This window comes from Athene cunicularia, assembly GCF_003259725.1.
Source record: "Athene cunicularia isolate RWA chromosome 1 unlocalized genomic scaffold, athCun1 chr1_part1, whole genome shotgun sequence".
Lineage (NCBI taxonomy): Eukaryota > Metazoa > Chordata > Aves > Strigiformes > Strigidae > Athene > Athene cunicularia.
This window is the reverse complement of record NW_020799091.1, coordinates 72,780,991-72,804,257: the sequence shown is the minus strand read 5'-3', so window position 1 is coordinate 72,804,257 and position 23,267 is coordinate 72,780,991. Positions and strand designations below refer to the sequence as shown.

General features: G+C 38.8%; 2 protein-coding genes across 2 annotated transcripts in view; both read left to right on the top strand.

The window, feature by feature from the left end:
• The window catches only part of ASMTL (acetylserotonin O-methyltransferase like), a 27,118-nt gene extending 6,049 nt beyond the window's left edge, over positions 1-21,069 (top strand). Inside the window, exons 6-13 of the mRNA XM_026846052.1 lie at positions 1,295-1,403; positions 5,527-5,953; positions 8,562-8,724; positions 10,479-10,663; positions 12,579-12,708; positions 13,773-13,916; positions 14,480-14,602; positions 20,818-21,069. Of these exons, the coding sequence (XP_026701853.1) occupies positions 1,295-1,403; positions 5,527-5,953; positions 8,562-8,724; positions 10,479-10,663; positions 12,579-12,708; positions 13,773-13,916; positions 14,480-14,602; positions 20,818-21,032 (1,496 nt within the window). The 3' untranslated portion in view covers positions 21,033-21,069. The remainder of the gene's footprint in view (positions 1-1,294; positions 1,404-5,526; positions 5,954-8,561; positions 8,725-10,478; positions 10,664-12,578; positions 12,709-13,772; positions 13,917-14,479; positions 14,603-20,817) is intronic.
• The window catches only part of SLC25A6 (solute carrier family 25 member 6), a 5,536-nt gene continuing 3,306 nt past the window's right edge, over positions 21,038-23,267 (top strand). Inside the window, exons 1-2 of the mRNA XM_026846036.1 lie at positions 21,038-21,058; positions 22,763-22,981. Coding sequence (XP_026701837.1) covers positions 21,038-21,058; positions 22,763-22,981 — 240 coding nt within the window. The remainder of the gene's footprint in view (positions 21,059-22,762; positions 22,982-23,267) is intronic.

Here is a 23,267-nt window from a genome sequence, read left to right as displayed (position 1 = left end):
GAAATGAAGTAATTGATCCAGTACCCTTACTAATATGCCAGTAGAGTAGAAAGAGCTGCTGCGAAAGAAATATGTTATCAAGGAGTTCCTGTAAGCAATCCAGCAAGAATAATAATGTCTTTAATTGTTTACTCTAGGAAGAAAGTACACACATTGTAGTACTGATGCTATGACAGCATGTCTCATTTGAAGTTTACAAATTTAGGCCACATCATTTAAATGAATAAAAATACCATAAGTCTGCATAGTGATGCAATCAATGGAAGAGTTTTCTAGAATACATTTTTAGTTTTAGTTTATAATTAATATGCTGCTGTTAAGTATCACATTTATGTTACAGGTGGAATTTTCATCTTGAGATGACTGGGGGTGTTTTGTCAGTACTGAAAGATGTAGTAATCTGTCTTCAAATTTTTTTACTTCATCTGAGTCATTAAATGCTTTTTCCACACTAACACCATTAGCACTTGGTTAGTATTCTTCCCTCGGTCTGTACTGTGGATGTTTCTTACTCGTCCTCAAGTATTTTCACTGCTATCAACAGTGGTAACAAGAGATGTGTACTTGGTATTTATATAAAAGGGTAGAGCGAACTAATAATCCGTAATGTGCACACTCATTTGTGCAAGGTTGTTTCCTTTTGAACATGTTTTGGAAAAGCCTCTGTCTGCAATGATACCAGATTCAGTGTATTGCATGCAACAAGGTCCACACCCAGATGTGCAGTACTTTATTGCACCTCTGGCCTTCTCTCAACCACTTCTAGATACAGAAGTCTGAAATAATCTTGGTATTTCTTGAGAGTTGATATGAAAATGACACTGATGGTTACTGATGAGACTGCTGGATGCCTGACTCTGCAGCATGGATGCAGCTACATGTTCACATTCGAGCATTTATAACAGTTACCTGTAACTATGATGTGTTGTTAAAAGTTCTTTGACAATAGTCATGAAGTTAGAAGGGTGTTTGTTGCCCTTGGTGCTGGATGTGTATGCTAACAGTCCATAAATAGTTCTGCATAAGCATTGTTAATTTAAGAGTGCATCCCATAGAGGCAGAGCAACCTGCTAGCCCCAGAACAGGACTACAGAGGTTGAAAATGCAAGCTTTTACTTTATTTGGGAAGTTATGAGCCCGCTCTCCCTAAAGAACATTATTAGTAATTTCATACATCTGTGTAGTATTTTTAATTTTTCCCCAAGAGAAAACATCAAGTGAATATGAAATAAAACAATGTTATGCTCCCTAAACTATAATTTCTGTTTCTAATGAGACCTCTTCCTTTCTGTAGATAATCAGCTAGAGACAGAAGTCACTGATTTCTATGAAGAGACTAAAGTAAAATTTTCTGACCTGTCTGAAGAGCTCTTATGGGAGTACATTCATAGCGGGGAGCCAATGTAAGTAAGACCCTGAAGCTATCACACAGTATTTGACAATAGGCCTTAGGGTACGTTCTTAGCCACCATCATAAAACACCTGTGTTCTGTGAAATTTTGCTGTGTGGATAAATGATAGCATGGGTGATGCAAGGTGGGTATTCTGTTCTTGTCTAGAGGTGTAATTCCTCCAAGGAGCTCCAGGTGAGCTACCTTTTATAGTACCCTAACATTTGATAAGTGAAGACTGTTGAAATACTCTGGATTACGGCAAGCACTCATGCAGTATACAATTACCTCTCTAACAGAGGCATTCAGGGAGCTTGGATACCTGAGAAAATTGATAGTTCTCATTATAAAACAGGTGAATAGAATGAATATTAGGTAATCAGGGTACTGGAGAACTTTATTAAAAAGGTAGAACATGGTTTATTTAGTTTATCGAAATTGTGCTGCCCTGATGCAAGAAGTGCCAACAATTTTCATGTATTCTTCTGTCTATCTTATATATGTTCTATGCCATAATTGTCTCTTAGCTGGTGTGTTTCTGCTACCCTTGTAATATACAAGTTACTTACAGACAACATCAATTCCACAGAATAGAATGAGAACAGAATGCCTAACTATGCCTAAGATGAAGTTGACTAGACTTTAGTTTTTTTTAAACAAAGTACTTTTTTTGGAGACAACAAGGCAATGTTTGTGACTTTATGGAATTTGCCTTTCCTTTGTTTTAGCTGAAGCTTAGTGAAGGAAAATCAGGCCGTAGTTAGCATTGTGGACTGCACGTCTGGTGATCTGAAGTGAAATTTTGGCTCTGTAACTTCAATTCTGACTGTAATTATATCAACTGTGGTGTTTTTTAAACTCATTTGTGCAGTAAAACAATAGTTACGTTTTACTGGGTGAAGAGGAACTGCTGTAGACTTTGTATTTAAGTGCTTAGGTGTAAATGAAGCATACCTTCTGAACATGTAAGGTTCCCAGCTTCTTAAAGAAACCGAAGCTAAATTGGATTATGCAGAGAGGAATGTTTTGTCAAGAATACAGTTTGTAACAAATTCGTAGTTAGTTTTTGGAAGCTGATTTTTAGTATGCATTTGGCAGTTTGAAGGAGAAATTATGATGGATTTATAGGAAGAATGAAGGTTGAAAAATATTTTTGAATATTTGGATTATTTCCTCAGGAAGAAAATATGCTTTAGCAGTGTTGTGCTGCAGCAAAATGGTTCTTGAGCAGTGCTGGGTCATTCTCTTTGTTCTGCTAAACAGGGTGTGTGATAACAAGGGTTTCTCAAGGATCAAAGGTTCAGAGAATGTATTTCATTACACTCTGAAGCACAAGCCAATCAATCTTCATTCATATAATCAAGAGGATAGGAAGAATTTGCTCTGGCCTTGTGAAGGAACTCCTAAAAGTGTTCTATAAATTTTGCAGATCAGTAAGAAGTCTGTCTTTTGGGGTTTTTGTCCCTTCATGGCCACCCATACTGATTACACATTTAAGTGCATACAGGTTTTTCTAAACACTATTGCAGTTCAAGTGACCTTTTTTTTTTCTAATGGCTACTCAATTTTGTGAAATCATTTAAGTCTTAATGAACACATGAAAAATTAAAAGAAAATTGACACTCGTGCTGTTAAGGATTGGATTGAGTTCTTTTTATAGCAAGGACAAAATTGGCATATAGTGTTAAAAGTCACTGGTGACACAGGGACTGATTCTAAAAGTATTTAGGTAACTTAAAGCATGAAGGAGGGAGAAGCACTGTCTCAGGGTAAACTCTGAGGCTATAAAAACCCTACAAAATTTTGGCTGCAGGAAGATGGCCTTTCCCATTGTTTTATTCCTCTTCCTCTTTTCCAGCCAAGGATTTTGTGCCTGCTGGCAAGGTCTCTTTCATCTTTCCTGGCTCTCTGTAGAAAGAGGGCTGGACCATAGTAATCCTAACTGTTTTGGGCTTGTGTAATGAGTAGACTTAGTCATACATGTGTTCTTGCCTTTGGAAACCCAACCAAGCATCTCCCCTCATCTGTAGATGCAGCAGTGCTTGTTAGTGTAACAGTGATTTTTCTTTTGTTCATTGGCTGTGTAGAACAATACAGATATTATATACATGGATAAACTATTTTGTGTCATGAACATTCAAGTTCTACAGCTAATGAAGGAAATGTGCTTTAACGTTGCATTTTCAAAAGTTACCTCTATTTTACCTCTTAACATATTTTCCCCCATTGTATTGTGTGTGAGGTTTAGGAAAAAAATCAATGGATGTTGCACACATTCCTGCTGTATTGTGTGTGTTTGTAGGTGGTTTTTTTGTTTTTTTGTTTTTTAAATTAGTGTTTTTACACACACTCATAGATCCTGTACAAAGGTCAGTTAATGAAAAATGCTTTATTTGCATCAGGGATCTTGTTGTTTGTCAAAAGATCTTTAAAGTGATTTGTATTTTTTTATTACGATGGAAACTAATTGATGCTGTGCATATTGTTATAAATGAAGTTAGTGCTATGCTCATAAAAATACCCAGTTACAAAAGCCAGTCAGATTAGCCAGAGCTAGTTGAGAGCTGTGTAAATACTGATGCATTCTGAGTTTTAGCATGGAAGACACTTGTTGAAAAATCAGTGATACTGTTATTAACTACATAGCGTCATGCTTTTGGACTAGAAGCTGTACCTGTAGTAGAGAATCCTACTTGGGATGCAATGCTAGAATACAAAGTTCTGTATAAAACCGAACAAAATGTGGCCAATTTTGTTGGTGTCCGTGCTGAGAGTATGGTGTTCAAAATGTTTGTCTCCCTTTCAGCATATAGCAGAATGTCTTCATCCTGCTGGACTGCTACTTCATTTAAAAATGAAAAGACTTTTTAGTCATTAGAATATTCCTAGTTTAGATGGTGGTGGAAGTCTTAACTATGTTATAAAAGAAGGAATAATTTAAACAATGACAAAGCCATACAGTGGTGCTTAAAATGCGACATTAAAGGAAAAACTCAATTCCCTAGTTTACAGCAATTCAAAAAAATCCCATTTACTGATTCCTCTGTTTGTTTCTCTTGGGAGGCTATTGGAAAGGGAACCCAGGAATAAGCTCTAAAAATGTAAAGAGCTAGTTCTGATCAAATTTAAGATGAAAAATCTAGTCGTCTTTATGTAGTAAACTTCTTTCAGAAGTAGTTTGTGTAATTCTATACTATCTTAATAGATGTGAGACTGATTGACCTCTGCTTTCAGAGCTTGCTGACTTAGGCTTTCAGATTCAGGTATTACGTAGTAAGGATATTTCTGCCTTGTTCCTTAAATGTAAACAGTAAAATTGTTGGGTCTATTGCAGCTTATCTGACTGTATGCATATCTATTCTACACAGTGGAATTTGCATAATTACTCCTAAAGACAAATTAGATTTCCAGGGTTACTTTCTGTGAAAAGACATATCTGTGCCAAATTACTAGTATTACCAGTGCACAGTGTTGTAAACCACAACTCATATCTTAGAGGATTATGCAAGAATTGGATAGGGCTGAAAGTGATAGAAGTGGATTTTGTATTTGAATAGGTTGTTCCTCCCCAAGAAAATTCTATCTTCCTGATCCTCATTTTAGATAATCTAATGACAGAGATCTGCAAGAGGTGTACTACAGTCATTTGATTTCTAAGATGCTTTCTTCGGTGTGAGCTCCTTTTGGAGCTAACTTACTCCTGAAGGCCCTTCAGCATCCTGTGGAATAGAGTGAGGATCAGTATGCATCTGGGTGACCTAGTGGCAATGTTGGTCTCAGTGATGCTTGCTGTTGCCTTTTTGGTAGTCAGGACTTAGAGAATGCTGGGTAGCCTGTGACAATACAGTCTGACTGCAGTCAGCTGATATACCTCCTGTTTAGGTGACTATGGCACTTGGACTGTCTGAAGCATAAAGACCTTAGGCTACTCAGCTGTAGTAGAAATACTGATTTATCTTATGATTTATAAATTGAAGTGTTAAGCCTAACTAGTAGATTTAATCTGCCTCTAATTTGAGTACACTAGTCTTTATTCCAGACTCTGCAATACTGATGGATTATGTGTTCCGTGCTACCTTTAATATTATTTAATATTAATCTTAGATACATGTTGCTTTTGCTTTCTCACCTCCAGGGACAAGGCTGGTGGATATGGAATCCAGGCCCTCGGTGGAATGTTAGTTGAGTATGTCCATGGAGACTTCTTGAATGTAGTGGGATTTCCTCTGAATCACTTCTGCAAAAAGCTAGCAGAACTGTACTATCCACCCTCTAAACATAATGTACAACATAAAAAATATGACTCTATTCCTTCTGTGGACACTTTTGAGAACCTCAGTGATGGAGAAAATGATTCTTCAAATTTCACAGAGCACAAAGGTGCTAGTAAGTTGGACAGCAGTGGAATGTGTTCCTCAGAAGCTATTTATAATTCCGAAAACAGTTCTAGTGTCAGAACTGGTTTTATGGTACCTTTGGAAAATCAGAATGGAGTGTCAGAAAGTGCACCAAAACTTCCATCTAAAATTCTAGACCTGATGGATGGTTTTAGAGCTTCAAAGGTAAGGGAGAAAATTAAACTACTCCTTACATTGCTGACTGATACAATTGTTTAACTGGACTTCAATATATAACAGGTAATGTGAAATACTTAGGCTGGGCCAAGAACGTATTAATAACTAGTAAAAAAAGGACCACTGAAGTACCAGAGAATCTAAGATAGCTGAAACTTCTGGTGCAGTGCAAACATTGGGGGTTTTGGTATTTGTTTTTATCTGTTCTGTGAAATTTCAGTTATACATTTGATAAAAATTTTTGTCTCTTGAGAGGAAAAATGCTTGATTTTTTTTTTTTTTTTTTTTTTTTTTTTACTCTACAAAGAAAGCATTTAACATGGTTAGCTTATCTGACTTATATACAATACTTGTCACAATTTAATTATATTTCATTTTTAACTTTTAATGCTTGAATTCTGTGAAATACTTTAGTTTTCTAATGCCCTGTAAGGAGATTAATTTTTTTATGCCATGTTTCATGTTCTAGCTATGTTTACCTGATAATCTCCATGCAGTATCTGGTGGAGACATATGTATAACAGCTTACTAACAGAAGGTCACATGCTCTGTGTAGCAGCCAAGTGTGAGAAATGAGTAGCTGGACATCTTAAGTACTACCAGGTTTTTTAGTCACAGTTCCAGTGTAGTGAAGATGATAATGAAGAAGGTGAAGGAGAAATGGAACACCAATCATTTTAATAGATCACTGATCTCCAAGTCATTCATGTTTTAGGAAGAGTGAAAAAACTGCTAAAGTGCAAGTGAAATGACAAAACTAAAGATACAACAAGATAGAGGGAAACATTCAAGACAGCGGACAATGGTTTTGCTGAAACAGTGGAAAATTGTACTTGGATCTGAAGGAAACCATAATGTGGTCACTAAGGGATCTGTGGGTGTGCTGCTTGCAGGCATGCAAAGCAGTATTAAGAGGTTTGGAATAAAGCAGCCTTGAGATTGCTGTGCTTGTGAACTTCCTTGTGTATCCATAGGGAGCAAATTTTGATGCATTTAAATGGGTGAGATTATGTTTAGCATTTCTTCAATTGAAGTCAAAAACATATGGAGAATCATCAGCATTTTGTTGTGCATTATGTACACTGTTTGAAGTGATGTGATGCCGAATTCAGTTTTGTGCAGTGAAAGATGATGAGGGCTGTAAACAGAAGCAGAAGTTTTCCTTTCTCACTAATCCTGTCTAAAGTCATAGTATGAAGTGCTTAGTTTTGTGTTGAACTTCTGGGAAGTTTTATTCCTTGGGGCTTGGATTTTGTAAAATTAATTACCAGTTGTAATGAATGCTTCCTGTGATCTGACAAAACTCATCTCTCCACTTGTAGAATAGGGATAGGATCACAAAAGCTCTCAATTTCTATTTAATTTTGACCCTAGAGTGTTTTTTTCAAGGACTTCATAAAGCAGAGTGCAATCTCCTGCAGGCGAAGATATTGCCACCTATTTTACTCTGAACAGCTGCTGTTCAGGGTTAAATCATGCTTTCTCAAAGTTAATATGTTCTGAATTTGCGTAGTCTGATTTCTACTCAGACCTTTAGGTTTTTTCTTGTTTGATTACCTCCCTTCTCCTTGAACTGAGAATTATAGAATGGTAGAGTGATTTGAATCAGCCCAGTTTTTGACCCTATCTTCTCACCTTCTCTTTCCTGTTTTTAGTTTCCAGGTGGTGTCAGTCAAAAGACTGGGTAGGTCTTGCAAGCCAAATAGTGTAGACTAGATGCAAGTGGCTCAGTATTGTGACAGCCCAGATTATAATAAATCTCAGCTATATGTTCTTACTAGAATAACAGAGGAAACTGTAAAAAGAGGATGAAGATGATAAAACATATACACACAAAGTAGCAGACCTATCTCTCTTTCTCTGTTTGATTTTCATTAAACAGCATGTCAATCAATTTTGTTTTTCCTTGACTACCTTTGATTAAGTGCCTTATAGTTTCCTGCAGTTGCAAACAAACGGATTCTCTGATTGCTGTGTGAGTTTACACTCTTGTGTTCTACATAAATTCCTTGGGTTTAGGTGGTTTAACGATTTCAGAATACTGAGAGCTGTTCTCTCCCTCATTCCATGTGTACATGTCCTGCTAAGGTGTACATGTGGTACAGTTGTGCTCTGAGGTTTTTTCCTTTATTTTTATTAAACAAAGACCAGTATTATAGCAACTGAAGCTGTTACACTGCCCTAGTAGAGCTTTCCAGTTCCTTAGGTTTTGGGTAAATCAGATTATGATCTTTTGGCCATGGTTCAGATGCTTAAGAATGTTCAACCTTATGGAACAATCTTACAGATGGGGATATGCTAAATACCTGAATATAGAGGTGGTCTTCCTACAAAATCTGTAGGCTGCATTCCAGAGTATTTTGAGTTCCTTTGTTCAAACTTCTTTGAACCTCTGTTCAAAATTTTGTAACTTACCTAAGATAATGAAACCCTCTGAGAGGGAAGGAAACATACCATAGCAGCTTTTAGTTTTGTTGAAGTGTGTTGCACTTCTTAAAGAACAGTAATTGTGTAGAATAGTTCTAGGAAGAAGGTACAGGTTTTTTTGTTTCTTGATTGAAGTCTTTTAAGCTAACAATTTTTTTCCTATGTGTAGGCTCTGTTTGTAGCCTCTAAGCTGAAGATCTTTGATAATCTGAAAGATAAAGGTCCACTGAAGGCTGTGGATATTGCAAATGAGATTGGAGCCTCTGTGTGTGGAACCGAAAGACTCCTTGATGCATGTGCTGCGCTTGGATTACTGGAGAAAACACCACAAGGTGACTAACTTCTCTCTGCAACTGCATATAGTACTGAAAGACATGCAGGACTGAAAGAGATGCTTTGAAGTTCAGAGAGTCTGTCTTGATATTCTGGATAACTTGGGTTGGGGGAAAAGGAGAATGAATTGTTGCTTCTTTGCTTTCCTTAGTAGCTGGAATTGTTCAATTTTGGGGTAGGCTTTCTCATGAACACATTCAGGTTTCCTTAGAGGAATGCTTAGATCGCTTCATGGTTTACTGACCAGACTTGTAGTAAGCTGCATGGGCAGTCCCAGGGAGTAGCGTAATAGCTCAGATGTATTGTCTGCCCTTGAGTCACAACAGCCCCATGCAGTGCTACAGGCTTGGGGAAGGGTGGCTGGAAATCTGCCTGGCAGGAATGGACCTGGGGGTGTTGGTCAACAGCTGGCTCAATATGAGTTAGCCCAGGTGGTCAAGATGGCCAATAGCATCCTGTCTTGTATCAGAAATAACGTGGCTAGCAGGTTTAGGGGAGTAATTGTCCCCCTGTACTCAGCACTGGTGATGCTGCACCTCAAATACTGTGTTCAGTTTTGAGCCCCTCACTACAAGACAGACATGGAGGTGCTGAAGCATGCCCAGAGAAGGGCAGTGAGGATGGTGAAGGGTTTAGAGGGCAAGTCTCATGAGTAGCGGCTGAAGGAACTGGGGTTTAGTCTGGTGAAAAGGAGGCTGAGGGGAGACCTCATCACTCTTAACTACCTGAAAGGAGGTTGTAGCGAGGTGGGTGTTGATTTTGTCTCCAAAGTAACAAGCAATAGGACAAGAGGAAATAGCCTGAAGTTGCACCGAGGAGGTTTAGATTGAATATTAGGAAGAATTTATTTACTGAAAGGGTTATCAAGTGCTGGAAGAGGCTGCCTGGGGAAATGGCTGAGTCACCATCCATGGGGGTATTTAAAGACATGTTTATGTGGTGCTTAGGGACATGGTTTAGTCGTGGACTTCGTAGTGTTAAGATCATGTTTGAACTCAATGATCTCAAGGTTTTTTTCCAACCTAAATGAGTCTGTGATACTACCTAAAATAAAGACCAAATTCTATTCCATGCTGTAGTGGAGTCACAGTCTTAAGTAGGTAATCAGGGTTTTAATGAGGAGAGCTCTGGAATGTGTCCCTCATAAACAACAGCTTAAATTTTAGTGCCCCTAACTGAAACAGTGCTTGAAGGTGTATGTAGGTGAGAGAGTCAGTATTAGGATTAACTTTTTCAGTCTGCACTGTGTAGTTTTAAGTTTCTGTATGCATCATTTACATAGTAAGACTTAAAATGGTCAAGTGCTGAGAAAATGAAATAAAGGGGTCTTTCAACTGTTAGAGGACAAGATCAAGGACAAAGTCCTAAAGGCAAAACATGCTGCAGAAAGCTTGAATTTAAGGGAAGGAGAAGACATAATCTGAAGAAAAATGCAGTCAAGAATGAGGAGCTTCTAATACTCTCCCCTGAATATTAGGTGTCTGTGGTACTTTGGTTTAAAAAATAATAAAATAATCTGTGCCTGTCTATATCTTCCAGCATAGAATTTTTTTTATACACAAAGTACTTGCTCCTTTAAGAACGTGAAGACTTTCAGAATTATTTTATAGAAATCTTTGCACAAAAAATATGTTCATAAGTTCAAGATTTGCTAGCTATTTAACAGCTACACAAGAAAACATGCCTTTGTTTTATAAAAGACAGTTGTAAAGTACTGAAACAAAGATGGTTACAATTGTTTTCTTCTCATAAGGTTACAGTAATACAGATTCAGCAAATGCCTACCTGACTTCAGATGGTGAATACTCGCTTCATGGCTACATTATCCATTCTAATGACCACCTTTGGCCACTCTTCACAAACTTGGAGTCTGCTGTCAAAGAAGGCAGCAGACAGAACCATAGAGCCTTTGGAAAGAAAGCAGATGATTTATTTAAGGTAGTATGAAGTCTTTATTAGTATCAAAACCAGCTGTGAGGAGTGCAGAACTGGATCTAGGGGCAAATGGAGACAGAGCCATCTAAGAAAGCTGATCAGTCTCAGAAATCATAGAAACACAATGTAACTCACTGATCCCAGACTGCTGTTTCTTCAACTTTAAGCTCTAAAGTGCTGGAGCAATCACAGAATATACTGGGAAATTTGAGTGCTGACAAAAATTCTCTGGTTAAAATGTTGTCCATCCAGCTAACACACTCAGAACAATCTCTGGGCTTGTTCAATTTCCGTTTGTCTCTCTTTTATAACACCAAATAGTACCTTATCACAGATGCACTTCCTCCATATTGGATGCCAATCACTTGGTACTGATGTGCATCCAGGTTCAATCTGTGCTGACTGTGTAATCAAATCTGTTTTCAAAGTTGCTTCATGTTGATGCAGTGGGGAAGGGTTCTAATCTCATCAAGATTTGTAAGTTTGTATATTCTTCAAGCTGGTATATATTGCTGATAAGAATTGTAATCCTTTCTTCTATCTGTTTCCATCTCTGTAGCATTCCTTTTTCAATGCTAGCCCAGATAGATTATGTTCAGACTGGAGAATCACTTAGTTATAATTAGCCTAATTTGTCAGTTGTCCACCTGGTAAAACAGGTTGAGGGGCATAAATATTTATGCCTGTTTAAGGAAAGGACTTGAGTGAGTGGGAGAATAGGTCAGGACTTATCTCTGACAGCAGTGCTGGCTTAAAGTGTACTTGAGACTACATCCTGTGGTTCTGAGTTTGTACTTCTAGATGCTGATGAAGCCAGTCTCCTAAAGGAAATAAGGGCTTTTGGAGGCTTAAGAACGTCCTGTTAGTACCTACTTTACTGGGGAACAGTGCCTCCTTTAGGAATCCTTCAAAGGCTCTTCTAAAGAGGATTTAGATACTTTAGGATAACTGCTGCAGTAGGTGCTGAAATTTATGTGCAAATTAAGTGTTTTAACATTAGCTGAACTGGTTCTCATCCTTTTGTTAAACATCTGGATTACCAACTTGAGTTTCCTTGGGTGATGCTTGTGGCAGGAGTCACGGCCAGTTCAGGCCTGGGCTACATATGCATGCAGGATGGTGTGTCTAAGCAGAATATATGGGCTGCCTGTGGCACTATGCATACCTGGAAATGCTTCCACTTCTTGGTAGTTGTAAAGCCAGACATAACTGAAATCTGTATGAAAGAGACAAAGAGATTCATGCTTATGTATCATTTAAAAGATAAAGGCATGAGGTTCTGGTACTGAATACTTTCGTCTCCCCTAATCAAAAAACCCAGTTTGAGCTTTAATGTTTCTTGTTTAAGTTATGGTCCAATCATACAGTTATTTTTCCATCATGGGAGAATAAATGTCAATTAAATTAAAGCAATCTGTGAATATATCAGGGAGGAGCACTTAAGGAGACTGAAAGAAAAAACTAATTTCAAACAGTTTAAAGTCTAGAGACCTCTTGCTGTGGAGTAAGTAAATTGCTGTGTTAGTAAATGTATATCAAAGGCACAGTATATCTTTAAAAAGCACTTCTCAAATTATCCCTCCCTTCTGTTATGTTACCCCAGCTTCAGTAGGCAGAAGTGTTGAATTTAACAGCCCTTGGGACATTCAAGACCAGGTTCAAACCGGCCAAGTCTGTCCTTTGAGATGCCCTGCAGAAGACCTCTGATCAGAATTTTTGAGAGGATGCAAAAATCTGCTTATTGCTACAGTGAAATGGCAAAGGATTTGGATGAGCCATTTGTCAATGACACTTTTAACTCATCTTTTAATTTTAGAGTTTTAATGTTAATAGTTTGCACCTACTGCTTTGGTTATACATAATTTTAGTTAAGTAATGAAAATAAATTTCAATTACTGTGTTTTTTTCCCCCTTTTAGGACTATTATCACAGCCAGGAGGTGAAGCAGCGTTTTATGGCTGCCATGCACAGCATTGCCCACCTGACAGCCAGAGATGTGGCTACAGCATTTGATCTTTCACGATTTAAATCTGCTTGTGATTTAGGAGGTATTGCCTGTAATTGAACTTGTATACAAATTAAAAGGGAAAAGCTTGATTTCTATTCCATAGTTTATTACTTATACTTTTTTTTTTCTACTAGAACTGCAGTAATTTTTACTGGGACTATTTTTCTGGTATTGTCAGAATAAAAGGACTGAGTGCAGATAACTGATTGTGACAAACATTCACTTATTTCAAACGACTCAAATGCCATTTAAGTAACTCTACTTTCAGTTATGTACTGACATGGCTCAACACAGAGAACAAGATGGTTTGTGGCTCAGCTGATAGAATATTGGGCTGGGAGCTCTATTTTCAACTGTGCTGTTGTTGTCCTTTGGCATGTCCAAGATTTTCAAAAGTAATGAATGATTTATTTCTGAATCCTTCTATATTGCAGTGTCAAACTTGAAACACTGCACTGCTAGAACAGAAAGTTTTGATTCTTTGAGAATTGTTTTTTTGTGTGTTGGTGTAATTATTAATATCTAAGGTGCCCACCAAAATGTTGAAGACCAGTGATACCAGTAGAAACTCTTGTTAGTGTCCTTTTTTGCTATGTGTTTAGAGTAAGGAATGATCTGCTGAAGAGTAAAGAACACTTTACTCAGTGCCTGGGGAGGTAGACAGCATGTCAGAGGAATTAACACAATACTGGTGCAACCTTTGCCACTTGTGCAGAGACTCCAAGACTTTACCATTCTTATCTTTCACCATGCTGGAGAGCATGTGTCAAACTTCATGTATCAGTGCTTTGTAAATGGTCAATAGTTCTAGTGCTTCTCATCCACAAATTAAAGTCCTTGCCTTTTCACTAATGTTCTACCCCCCCAAAACCCCCCGAGGTACTGGTATCAAGAGTTATGACAGTAAGGAGTCATACGTGTGTTCCTCAAGGTTGAAATCATCGCTTTATCTACCAGGAAGTGCTATTGCCCATGTTAATTGTGGAGCTGAATGTCTAATTCTGATTTGATGTCTCTAACGTTATATACAGTCTTGTCTTTAAAAATGTCTGCAAATGCTGGCAGAGATGATCTGATTTATTCTTTTTTTTAAACTTTCAACAGGTTGCACTGGAGCTCTGGCTCATGAATTAGTACAAATATACCCAAATCTCAAGGTCACAGTATTTGACCTTCCAGAAGTCATTGCAAACACCTCTTACTTTCAGCCATCAGGACAACACATGGCTCCGGTGACATTTGCATCGGGTAAATGTAATACATGTTCTTTTGTCCTATTCTATTATCCTGGAGCATGGAGTAGGCTCTTTTGCTGCAGAAGATGGTGTGCTACCCTGCTTCAACTCCAAATGTGTCTTAGTACAAGGCAGTGTAGGCTCACCCATGCTAAATGGGGACATTGTATGTCTCAGTCCTGTGGGGATGAAAACAAACTGGCTATGGTTGGAGAATGTGGATAAATAAAGAAGCCTGAATTAGTCATTTTTGAGTACCACTGGGAGGAGAGGCTGCATGTCTTTGTCTCAGGCTGTTCTTTTCTAGGCAATATCAACATGGTGGCTACAAATGACTGTCTCCTTCCTTACTTTAGGCTTTCTCTCCGTTTTTATATATTACAGAGTTCTTAACTGTGATTTGCTCTTTAACTGTGTTTCCTTATCTGCAAATCAGTGCATAAGTATACCTGTTCATTCTTGTTTCTTTCTTTACCTCTGCTGAAACTTCTAGTTCCTCCGCAATATTTCCATTTCACTTTGTAGGAATGTACTCTGTGGTTTCTGTAGGAATGTACTAACTCTGCTTTCCAACAGGTGACTTCTTCAAGGATAATCTTCCAGAAGCAGATCTTTACATCCTTTCACGTGTTCTTCATGACTGGCCTGATGAAAAGATACATGTGCTGTTAAGCAGGATATCAGCTGTTTGCAAACCAGGTAAGTTTTTCATCTTGTGGGCTTAAAGGTGCATGTTAATGCATAAACATAATGAGTAATTATAAGAAGTTTATACTAAACCAGCATATTTTTCTGTCCAGTCATAGTAGCCTTTGCTTGAATGTCTATGTTTGCATTATGGTAACACCTACTAAGAAGAAAGGAAATAAAGCTGCTAATAAAACTATATAAAATAAGCCCTTACTGTAGTTGCAGGCTTCACATACAACTTTTTCATCTCCACTATCTCTGCCATAACCAGTCTTTCTTACTAAGTCCTGTATCGTTCAAATAACTATGGATGTGCTTATGTCTATACCTACAAGTAGTCTAATTAAAGTTCCTTTAGGTTAATCAAGAAGAAGCAGTTTGTTTTGCTATCACTTTGCTATCTCAGTAGTGTGCAGAATATGGTAAACTGAAGTTCAGCACTACTTTATGTGCATATTCCATGAGAAATATGTAGCCTCTTCTGCTTTCTCCTACATTTGCATCAGAATATCTCAAGTTGGAAGAGATCATAAGGATCATCAAGTGCAGCTCCCTGCTCCTTGCAGGACTGTCTAAAGCATATGACATGACTGAGAGTGTTGTTCAGACAGTCCTTGAACTCTGAGAGGCTTGGTGCCATGACCACCTCCCTGCAGAGCCTGTTCCAGTGACTAACCACCCTCTCAGTGAATAACCTTTTCCTAATGTTCAGCCTGAACTTCCCCTGACACAGCTTCATTCCATCTCCTCATGTCCTATCACTGGTCACCAGAAAGAGGAGATCAGGACCTCCCTCTCTGCTGCCCCTCTTAAGGAAGCTGTAGACTGATGAGGTCATCCCTCAGCCTTCTCCAAGCTGAAAAAACAAGTTACTTTTTCTGGTCCTTGAGGCCTTTCATTGTCTTGGTAGTCCTCCCCTGGACACATTCTAATAGTTTGTCATGTTGAGGCACCCAAAACTGCATGCCATGCTTGAGGTGGGGCACACCAGTGTAGTGTAGGACAGTCACCTCCCTCGACCAGCTAGCTATGCTGTGCTTGATGCACCCCAGGGCATGGTTGGACCTTTTGGCTGCTAGGGCACACTATTGACTCATATTTGGACAGTATTAAAGATCAAAGAAGACAACAAAAAGCAGAAAAGCCTGACTGCTAAAATCAACTGATTGCTTAATCCAACAGGATTAACTGTAGCTATGAAGTTTGTTTCATAGGAGAGCATTCAAAAGTAGACTAGGCTACAAAGCATAATCCTGTTATAAACTGAAAGAAAATTGTGGGTGGCTGTCTTAACCATATGCAAAGATTGGGGTATGACAGATGTTTACAGGAGTTGCTTGATTCAAATGGAAACAAGACTGAGCATAGTCAGGAAGTGATCCGAACTTTATTGAAGTGGAGACAGTGCTCTGAAGTCCCCTTTCCTTTTAACAGTTTAATGGTTGCTTCCAGAAAGAGATGATTGAAAGTTCTATCACTGGTTTCTACTGAAGACCATTAAAATACTTAGTCTGAGGGTCCTCTATAACTGAACAAAACACTAAAAACTTGAAGCTAGAAATACTTTACTGAACCACTTTTGGTTGTTTTGGATATGCAGGAAGTGCCTTGCTAGTGGCAGAAATTGTGCTTGACGAAAAGAAGACTTACCCTCCTAGAGCTGTACTACAGTCCCTCAGTATGACTGAAGGAAAGCAGAGAAGTGGCTCAGAATATAAACAGCTACTGGAGAAATATGGATTCACAAATACACAAATTAAGATCACAGGAAACTTACTAGATGCTGTTTTGTGCTTCAAGAAGAGTCTGTCACCATAGTGTGCCCACAAGCAAACCGGGATGCTGAGTTTTTACAATACTCATGCAATATACCCATTGTCAACCAGCACATATTATCAGTTTAGTATCATTTTGATCCTTTATTTGAAGCATAGTTGTTACAAGCCTTGAATAAAAGTCGGACTGCAGCTTCTTCAGGAGTGAGTTCTATGCATTTAAAAAGTGTCTGGAGCAGACCAAAGCTCCTGTGTATTAAATACCTTCACGTCCAGTTCTTTCCGCTAACTTGCAAACTTGACATAGCTGTATAGCACAGCAAGATAAAACTACAGTCTTCTATGAGGCGCAGTAATACCTTATTTTTCTTGGACCTTAAAGATAATTCTGTTTGCAGTGTATTCAGCCATTATTACTTACTTTTATCAGAAATGAAAAAATAAAAATGAATACTGTACCATCTGTTTGAATTTGAGGGTGCTAGTCCTCTTGTTCACTTTGCTGTGACACTTTACTGAAAAACATCTCCAGGATACCCTTTTTTAAGCACTTTTTCCTCAGGCAAAAGTTAAAATAGGACAAAGTTCAAACATGTTCCTACAGCAGCTATAATGTCATAGTGAAACTTCAGCAGCCTCTGACCTCTAGCCACAGCATGTACCCACATAGGCTGCAGTTGAGAGTTGTTCTTACTGGTTCCTGTCAGCTTGGAGATTTTCTGAATATGGTTAAATGGCCATATATACTTTGTCTCATTACTTGAGATGAGTTTTAGGATTTATGTATAAATTCTATGAAAATTAAAAATAGATGTTTCTTCATGTTCCAGTTTTTAATTGGAAAAGTATATCCTGTATCCCATCTCTTCAAGTAACTTGTCACTAATGTCACCTCTTATAATATTTATTTTTCCTGATACTTCATTGATATTTATTTTTTTCTATTTAAAGTGTACTTTGTAGTGGAAGTCTTCCTGGAGATTAAAGTTGCATTTTCAAACTATCTTTCTTCTCTATCAGTTGTGAGTTTCTTGCTTGTCACACTTCTACAGCAGTAAGTGATTAAACCCGTATGGAAGAGGCCATGCCTATGTTGAATCGCCAACTTCAGCAAATTAAAGAGAGTTGATCAGCAAGAGTGAGAGTTGTATCTGCCTGGTATACTCTGCCTTATGTTACGTAATCAGCAGTTACTTTGCTCTTTGAGCAGGGAGTAAAGCAAAAGTGCCACTGTGATTCAATTCACTGTAAGAAACATGCTTACTATAGAGCATTTCAGCTGCACAAAATTGAGGAGTGTCAGACTTTTTACCACATTGGGGTCTTGAATTCTCAGCATGTTTTTATGAATGGAAATTTGACTGATGTCATCTGTACAGACATTTAAAGAGATAAGGCAAAATATTCAACAACTGAATAATGTAGAATATTTCTTTTCCATAGTGCCATGAAGCTTGCCATTATGCTTAACAGGTTTGTATCTTTAGGGAGACTTATTCCAGCAGTTAGAAGTTTCTCATCTCATACTTACTCATAAAGTTAATAATGCTATTCTTCAAGCTGCTATAAACTGAGTCAGAATTTTTCAATCCTCAAGTTGGCACACCTGTAACTGTCACAGACTTTAAAAGTGTACCTTTAAGTACTATGTATCTGACTGTAAAATTTGAATAGAATGTGCTTGGCTACCACACGGCCTCAATGTACTCTCTGATTAAAGCACACCACTATACACAGTAAGCATTAGTCCCCTGGGCATGGTGTCTGTGGTAATGCACCACAGCTTTGCACTCTCAGGATAATTAAGCATTGGAGCAGGTTGCCTAGAGGTTGTGGAATTTCTGTCATTGGAGGTTTTAAGGTCTGAGAACAAAGCCTTGAACAAGCTGAACTGAGTGTAGAGCTGCCCTGCTTTGAGCGGGAGGTTGGACTGGAGATCTCCTGTGGTCCATTTCAGCCTAAGCTGTTCTATAATCATTTGAGGTAGCCCAGTTACCTGAGAAATTAAACTCGTCTTCTCTCATTAATGTCAAAAATAAGTTTTTCAGTTGCTCTGGAGAAAGCTGGTATCTTTGGCTGACTGGTAGAAGAGGTGGTTTTAACGGTGTTACACTGAAAAGACTTCCTAAACAATGGCCATAACTGAGGGAAATTGGGACCTGTTGGCTAATCAAGACATGAAGAATAATGAGGCTGAGTTTTAAAATCTTAAAATTAACTTCTGCCAATAAAGTCTGTAGGTTTTTTTGTTGTTCCTTGGGAAGTGACACTCAGCTATGTCGTCTTGGTGATGCTGTCTTTTTTACCCACATTCTGGCTTAACAACAGTTTGGAGGAAACATGATGCACAGAAAACAATTTCTTGAGGTGGATAATCATGGGGATTAACAGAATGATAGATGAATAATAGAAACAAGAACTTCAGTTCACTGAACATGAAGTTTAAGAATCCTTGAAGAGAAAGAAAAGTTTTTGAGCAAAAGAGACACAGCTTGGTTGGCTGTCCTAGCTTAATCATTTTTATATCAATTTTTGATGTTGTTACAGCTAATAACAGTACTTGTGCCTGGACAGAAGCAAAGGGTAGTATGTCATCTGAGCCACCCTGCACAAAATCTTGGGAAGAGCTATTAGATGGCTAAGCCCCTTTGTGTGAGCTCTCTCAGTTCAGTTTTGGATGTTGGCTGACTCCTGGATAGTGAAAGCATTTAATGTGGGATTTTGTTTTTTAAAAAAATGTTTTTGGAGGGCTGACGCTTCCCTCCCCGCCTCTATCTTTTGGCTGGAACAATGATGATCTGGATTAAATTACTTTTTAATTCAGAAAAGACTGTTATGATTGTTAGTTTTTATCTCTTATAAAACCATGGCCAAAATTGCTTCATCATAGCATGCTTCCTGAAAGGGTTGAAGGGTTAGGTCTGTTTCAGTCCCTCTCATGAAGTTTCAATTACATTAGTAAATCTTCATTAACTGTAGAAATATTTTTTTTTTCCTCTGTACTAACTTATTTTACTGTGTCTTAATTTTTGAATGTGTTCTTCCCACATTGGCTGTGCTTTCTGGATACTTTTTTTCCCTGATTACCCTAGTGTTACCTGCAAATAACTTTCTGTGGGAAGTTATAATGACCATTCTATTTGTGTCCTCCTTTCAGAGTGCACAAATTTTGTGCACATCATCTTGCAAAGCAGTAATATAATGGTGACTTAGAAATGGTAGTCCTGCATTAACTCTACCTAGCAACTTCTGCTGTGTAACCAGGAACAGCAATTCCCTGGTCTCTCTGTTGAAGGCAAAGGAGAATCACACAGAAAGGGGGGTGGGGGCATAGAAACCACAGAACCACTACAAATGGGCTTCATCACCCTAACTTTAGATACCTGAATATTAGGCATTTGAATCATCTAGTCACCTTGAGCTCCCCTATCAGTAGAAAACCAGGCATTTTCAGAGATTGATTAGTCTCACCTGTCTGTGAAAGGAAGTTTCCTGGTTTTCCTAAGAAAAGCAATTATACATTTCATAGTGGATAGAGCATATTTAAGAGGGCGAGCTGAAACACAGCTATCTAATCCAGGGATGACTGAATTAGGGCAGGAAAGTCCCATGGGACAGATAATATAGGTTCAGGCTCACCTCAGACATCTTGTCTAATCCTTTTTCTTTGAGAAGCAAACCTGTGTCATGTGTTCATCACAGGGTAGGCTGCTTGTACTTGCATTTAGTAAGGTAGCTGATGATACAGGGAAGAAAAAGGGAATTCATTAATAAACGGCCAGAAGGACTTTCATGACTCCTAATAGTTAACACCAAGGTTTCAGCAATCTTATTTATCTGCAGATCTTGGTCACTTCCCTAAGAAACTGCCATGTTAGGTTTAATGTACTTTTTATCAGTTGTTAAATGACTGTGCACAGGTAGGAATGGCTTTGAGGAGATTGTCTTAAGGGTCAGAAAGATATGAATGTTATGCAGCATTTAGTAATACTAAAATCGCTGTAAAATGCTGCTGTTTTGATCTGAGTTGGTGGCCTCCTACCCACGCTGTGCCAGGAGAAAGCACCACATAAGATGCAAGGCCAAAAGACAATTAAGTGCAATAATGCTTGTTTTGTCAGTAGCCCTCTCTTTGTCTTCCCTTTTGCCTCGACGGGTCTGAAGGTGGGATAACCCTCATGCAGAGTCTACTGAAGTCATCCTCTTTTCCCCTGAAAACAGAGACATGACTTGTGTTTGATTTGTCCCATAGTGTGGAAGGGAGTTTCCTCCATTTTGTGAGAGGAGTGGATTGTACATTTAATAGTGGATTAGTCATTTAATAGCAAAGCAAATCCATAAATGATAAATCACCTGTGTTTTGTAGCTTTCACCTTTATATATGGTAGCAGAAATTCACTTGCCCAATAATGGATTAGTACTGTTGCATGCATTTGTTTTTTAAATTAGGCTGTGGGATTTTGCTGGCTGAAATGGTGTTGGATGATGAGAAGAAGAACAGGAGCACAGTGCTACTGCAGTCTTTGAACATGCTTGTGCAGACAGAGGGAAAGGAGAGAAGTGGCTCTGAATATCGAGGCTTACTGGAACAACATGGATTCACAAATGTCAAAATCAGGTTAACAGGAAATTTGTTGGATGTCATTCTCTGTGCTAAGATCTAGAAAAAATGGATCTAGTAGTAAAATCGGCAAGTCTCTAGTCATGTTTGATGTTTTGTAATTATGCAAATATGTTATCAGTTTCCCATCAATATCATAAACAAGAAATTTTATGTCAGCTTTCTGAAGTTTCTTTTAAAAAAGGGGAGAGATTGATTCCATTTATTTTGAACTGGAATAAAATGATACCAGAAGATTCTGGCGTCGTTTGATGGCAGCGATACTGTGGCTGTAGAACACCTCTAGTACCCTCAGAAATCAATCTCCAACCACAAATGTTACCAGCAGCCCTATGTCAGTATCCATGTTGCTGAGGAATTGGTTTCTTCACACTTGGTGCAGTTGCAATTGTCCAGTTTTCAGACCAGCACACGTTGCTTTGCCCCTGTTTTGGGAGGTTAATGCAGGTATCATTTCAATACTCCATTTTAATATAATTTTATATTACACTCTCTACTGTAAATAAAGAAACGTTCTCTAATGAAGTCTGGAAACTGTACTGCAATGGTGTAGTCAAGATTGGAAATAAAAACTGAAGCAGCAGCTTCTCAAGAGAGTCGAGACAGAGTCCTCTGCCTTCTGTGAAGTTTCTGGTAAAATGCAGTTGTGTAAAAGTGTGTTTCATCGGTGATTATAATTGGAGATGAAATGTGGGGGCACCACATTTGGTTCAAGAACATCATTCTCCTCATTTTTAGTCCTACTGAATTTGTGAGCTCTTACAAAGTGGAGCATATGAGATTAAATAAAGAACAGAAAAGAAAAAAAAAAAGGTGCAGAAACAGAAGGAAAAACATGGTCCCAAAGAGAAAAGGATTTCCCACAGTCAGATGCATCTTAACTCCCCTGGTGAACAGGACAACTATTGACTGAACACTTTCCTATCACAGAAGTTATGTGTGTTTTACCTTTCTTTTTCAAATCAACAACACTTCAGAGTTCCAGAGCATTAAATTCTTTTTTGATCAATAGAAAATTTTATAGGGAAAAAAATCCCAGCCTTGCACACATTGTGTCATGCTATGAGAGTATTAACATACGGTTATGAGCTTTTTTAAAAAGAAAATTACCACACTAAGCTGTGTGTGTCTGGCTGAGAATATGCACCACAGCCTTTCATTAATTACATCCAAAATACAGTCCTGTAACACTGTATGTGTCTAACCCTGTGCAGGCACAGGAGTCACTTAACTGTATCTGTATTACGATTTAGAATATAAAATAGCACACAATTTACTTTGTATCTTTTGATGTGCAAAAAGAAGGTATGGTGACATATAATAAATAGTCTGTCATACTATATATAATAGACTGCCAGGCAGAGATGAAGCCAATGGCTGGCATCCTGTTCTCACAATGTGAGATGCTCTCATTCTGAAGAGAGGATGAGGGATGCTCTCATTCTGATGCTCTCATGCTCTCATTCTGATGAGGGATGCTCTCATTCTGAAATCCTGCAAAGTACATACATGTGTAAGCAGTGGTTTTAGACACCTCAGCTGCTGCAACTGTGTGGTTCACCAGTCATATAGTTTAAAAAATGTCTGGCTTTATTTACTTTTGTAGGAAACATCCATTAAAAGTGAAAGCAATAACAAAAGGTGCTCGTGAACTAATGCCCTCCAGCTAGAACAGTTTCAAGACTTACCTTTAGAAAGAACTGGTATAATTATGGGCAGAAGTTTGGCCATGAGGTATGAAATTTCACTTTCAGCATATGTTAAATTTAGCAGAAATTACTGAAGGAGACTAGGCCTGTCTTTGTAGGGACAGAGGCTTTGCCAAAAGTGCCTGCTCGGGCAACCTGCGGAAGAGCCTTTCACAGCATCTATGAGCGCCCAAACCAGAAGCGGGGACCACACTTCCCCACCGTCCTTCTAGGAAACGCGGTGACGTTCTTTGGCATTCCATTGTCTCGGATCAGCTCAGTGACGGGCAGGAAAGCCCAGCATGTGACGCCTGGTACCGCGCTGGAGAGGAGGAGCAGGTGGGAACAGAACCTGGGAACAAGGAGGTGCCTTCGATCAGCATTACCCTGAGGGGGGGGAGCACGGAGCAAAACCTGCGGGCGCACGGCCGTGCGGGACGCGCCGTGCCGGCGCGAGGTGGCCCGTGAGACTGTGCCGGTGCCTCTGCGCTCCAGCGAGAGCGGCACAAAGCGGCACCAGGAAGCCCCTCCGAGAGCAACTGCTGTGGGAACCCCTGGTGCGAGGCGCGGGGAGCCGCGCACCCTGCCGC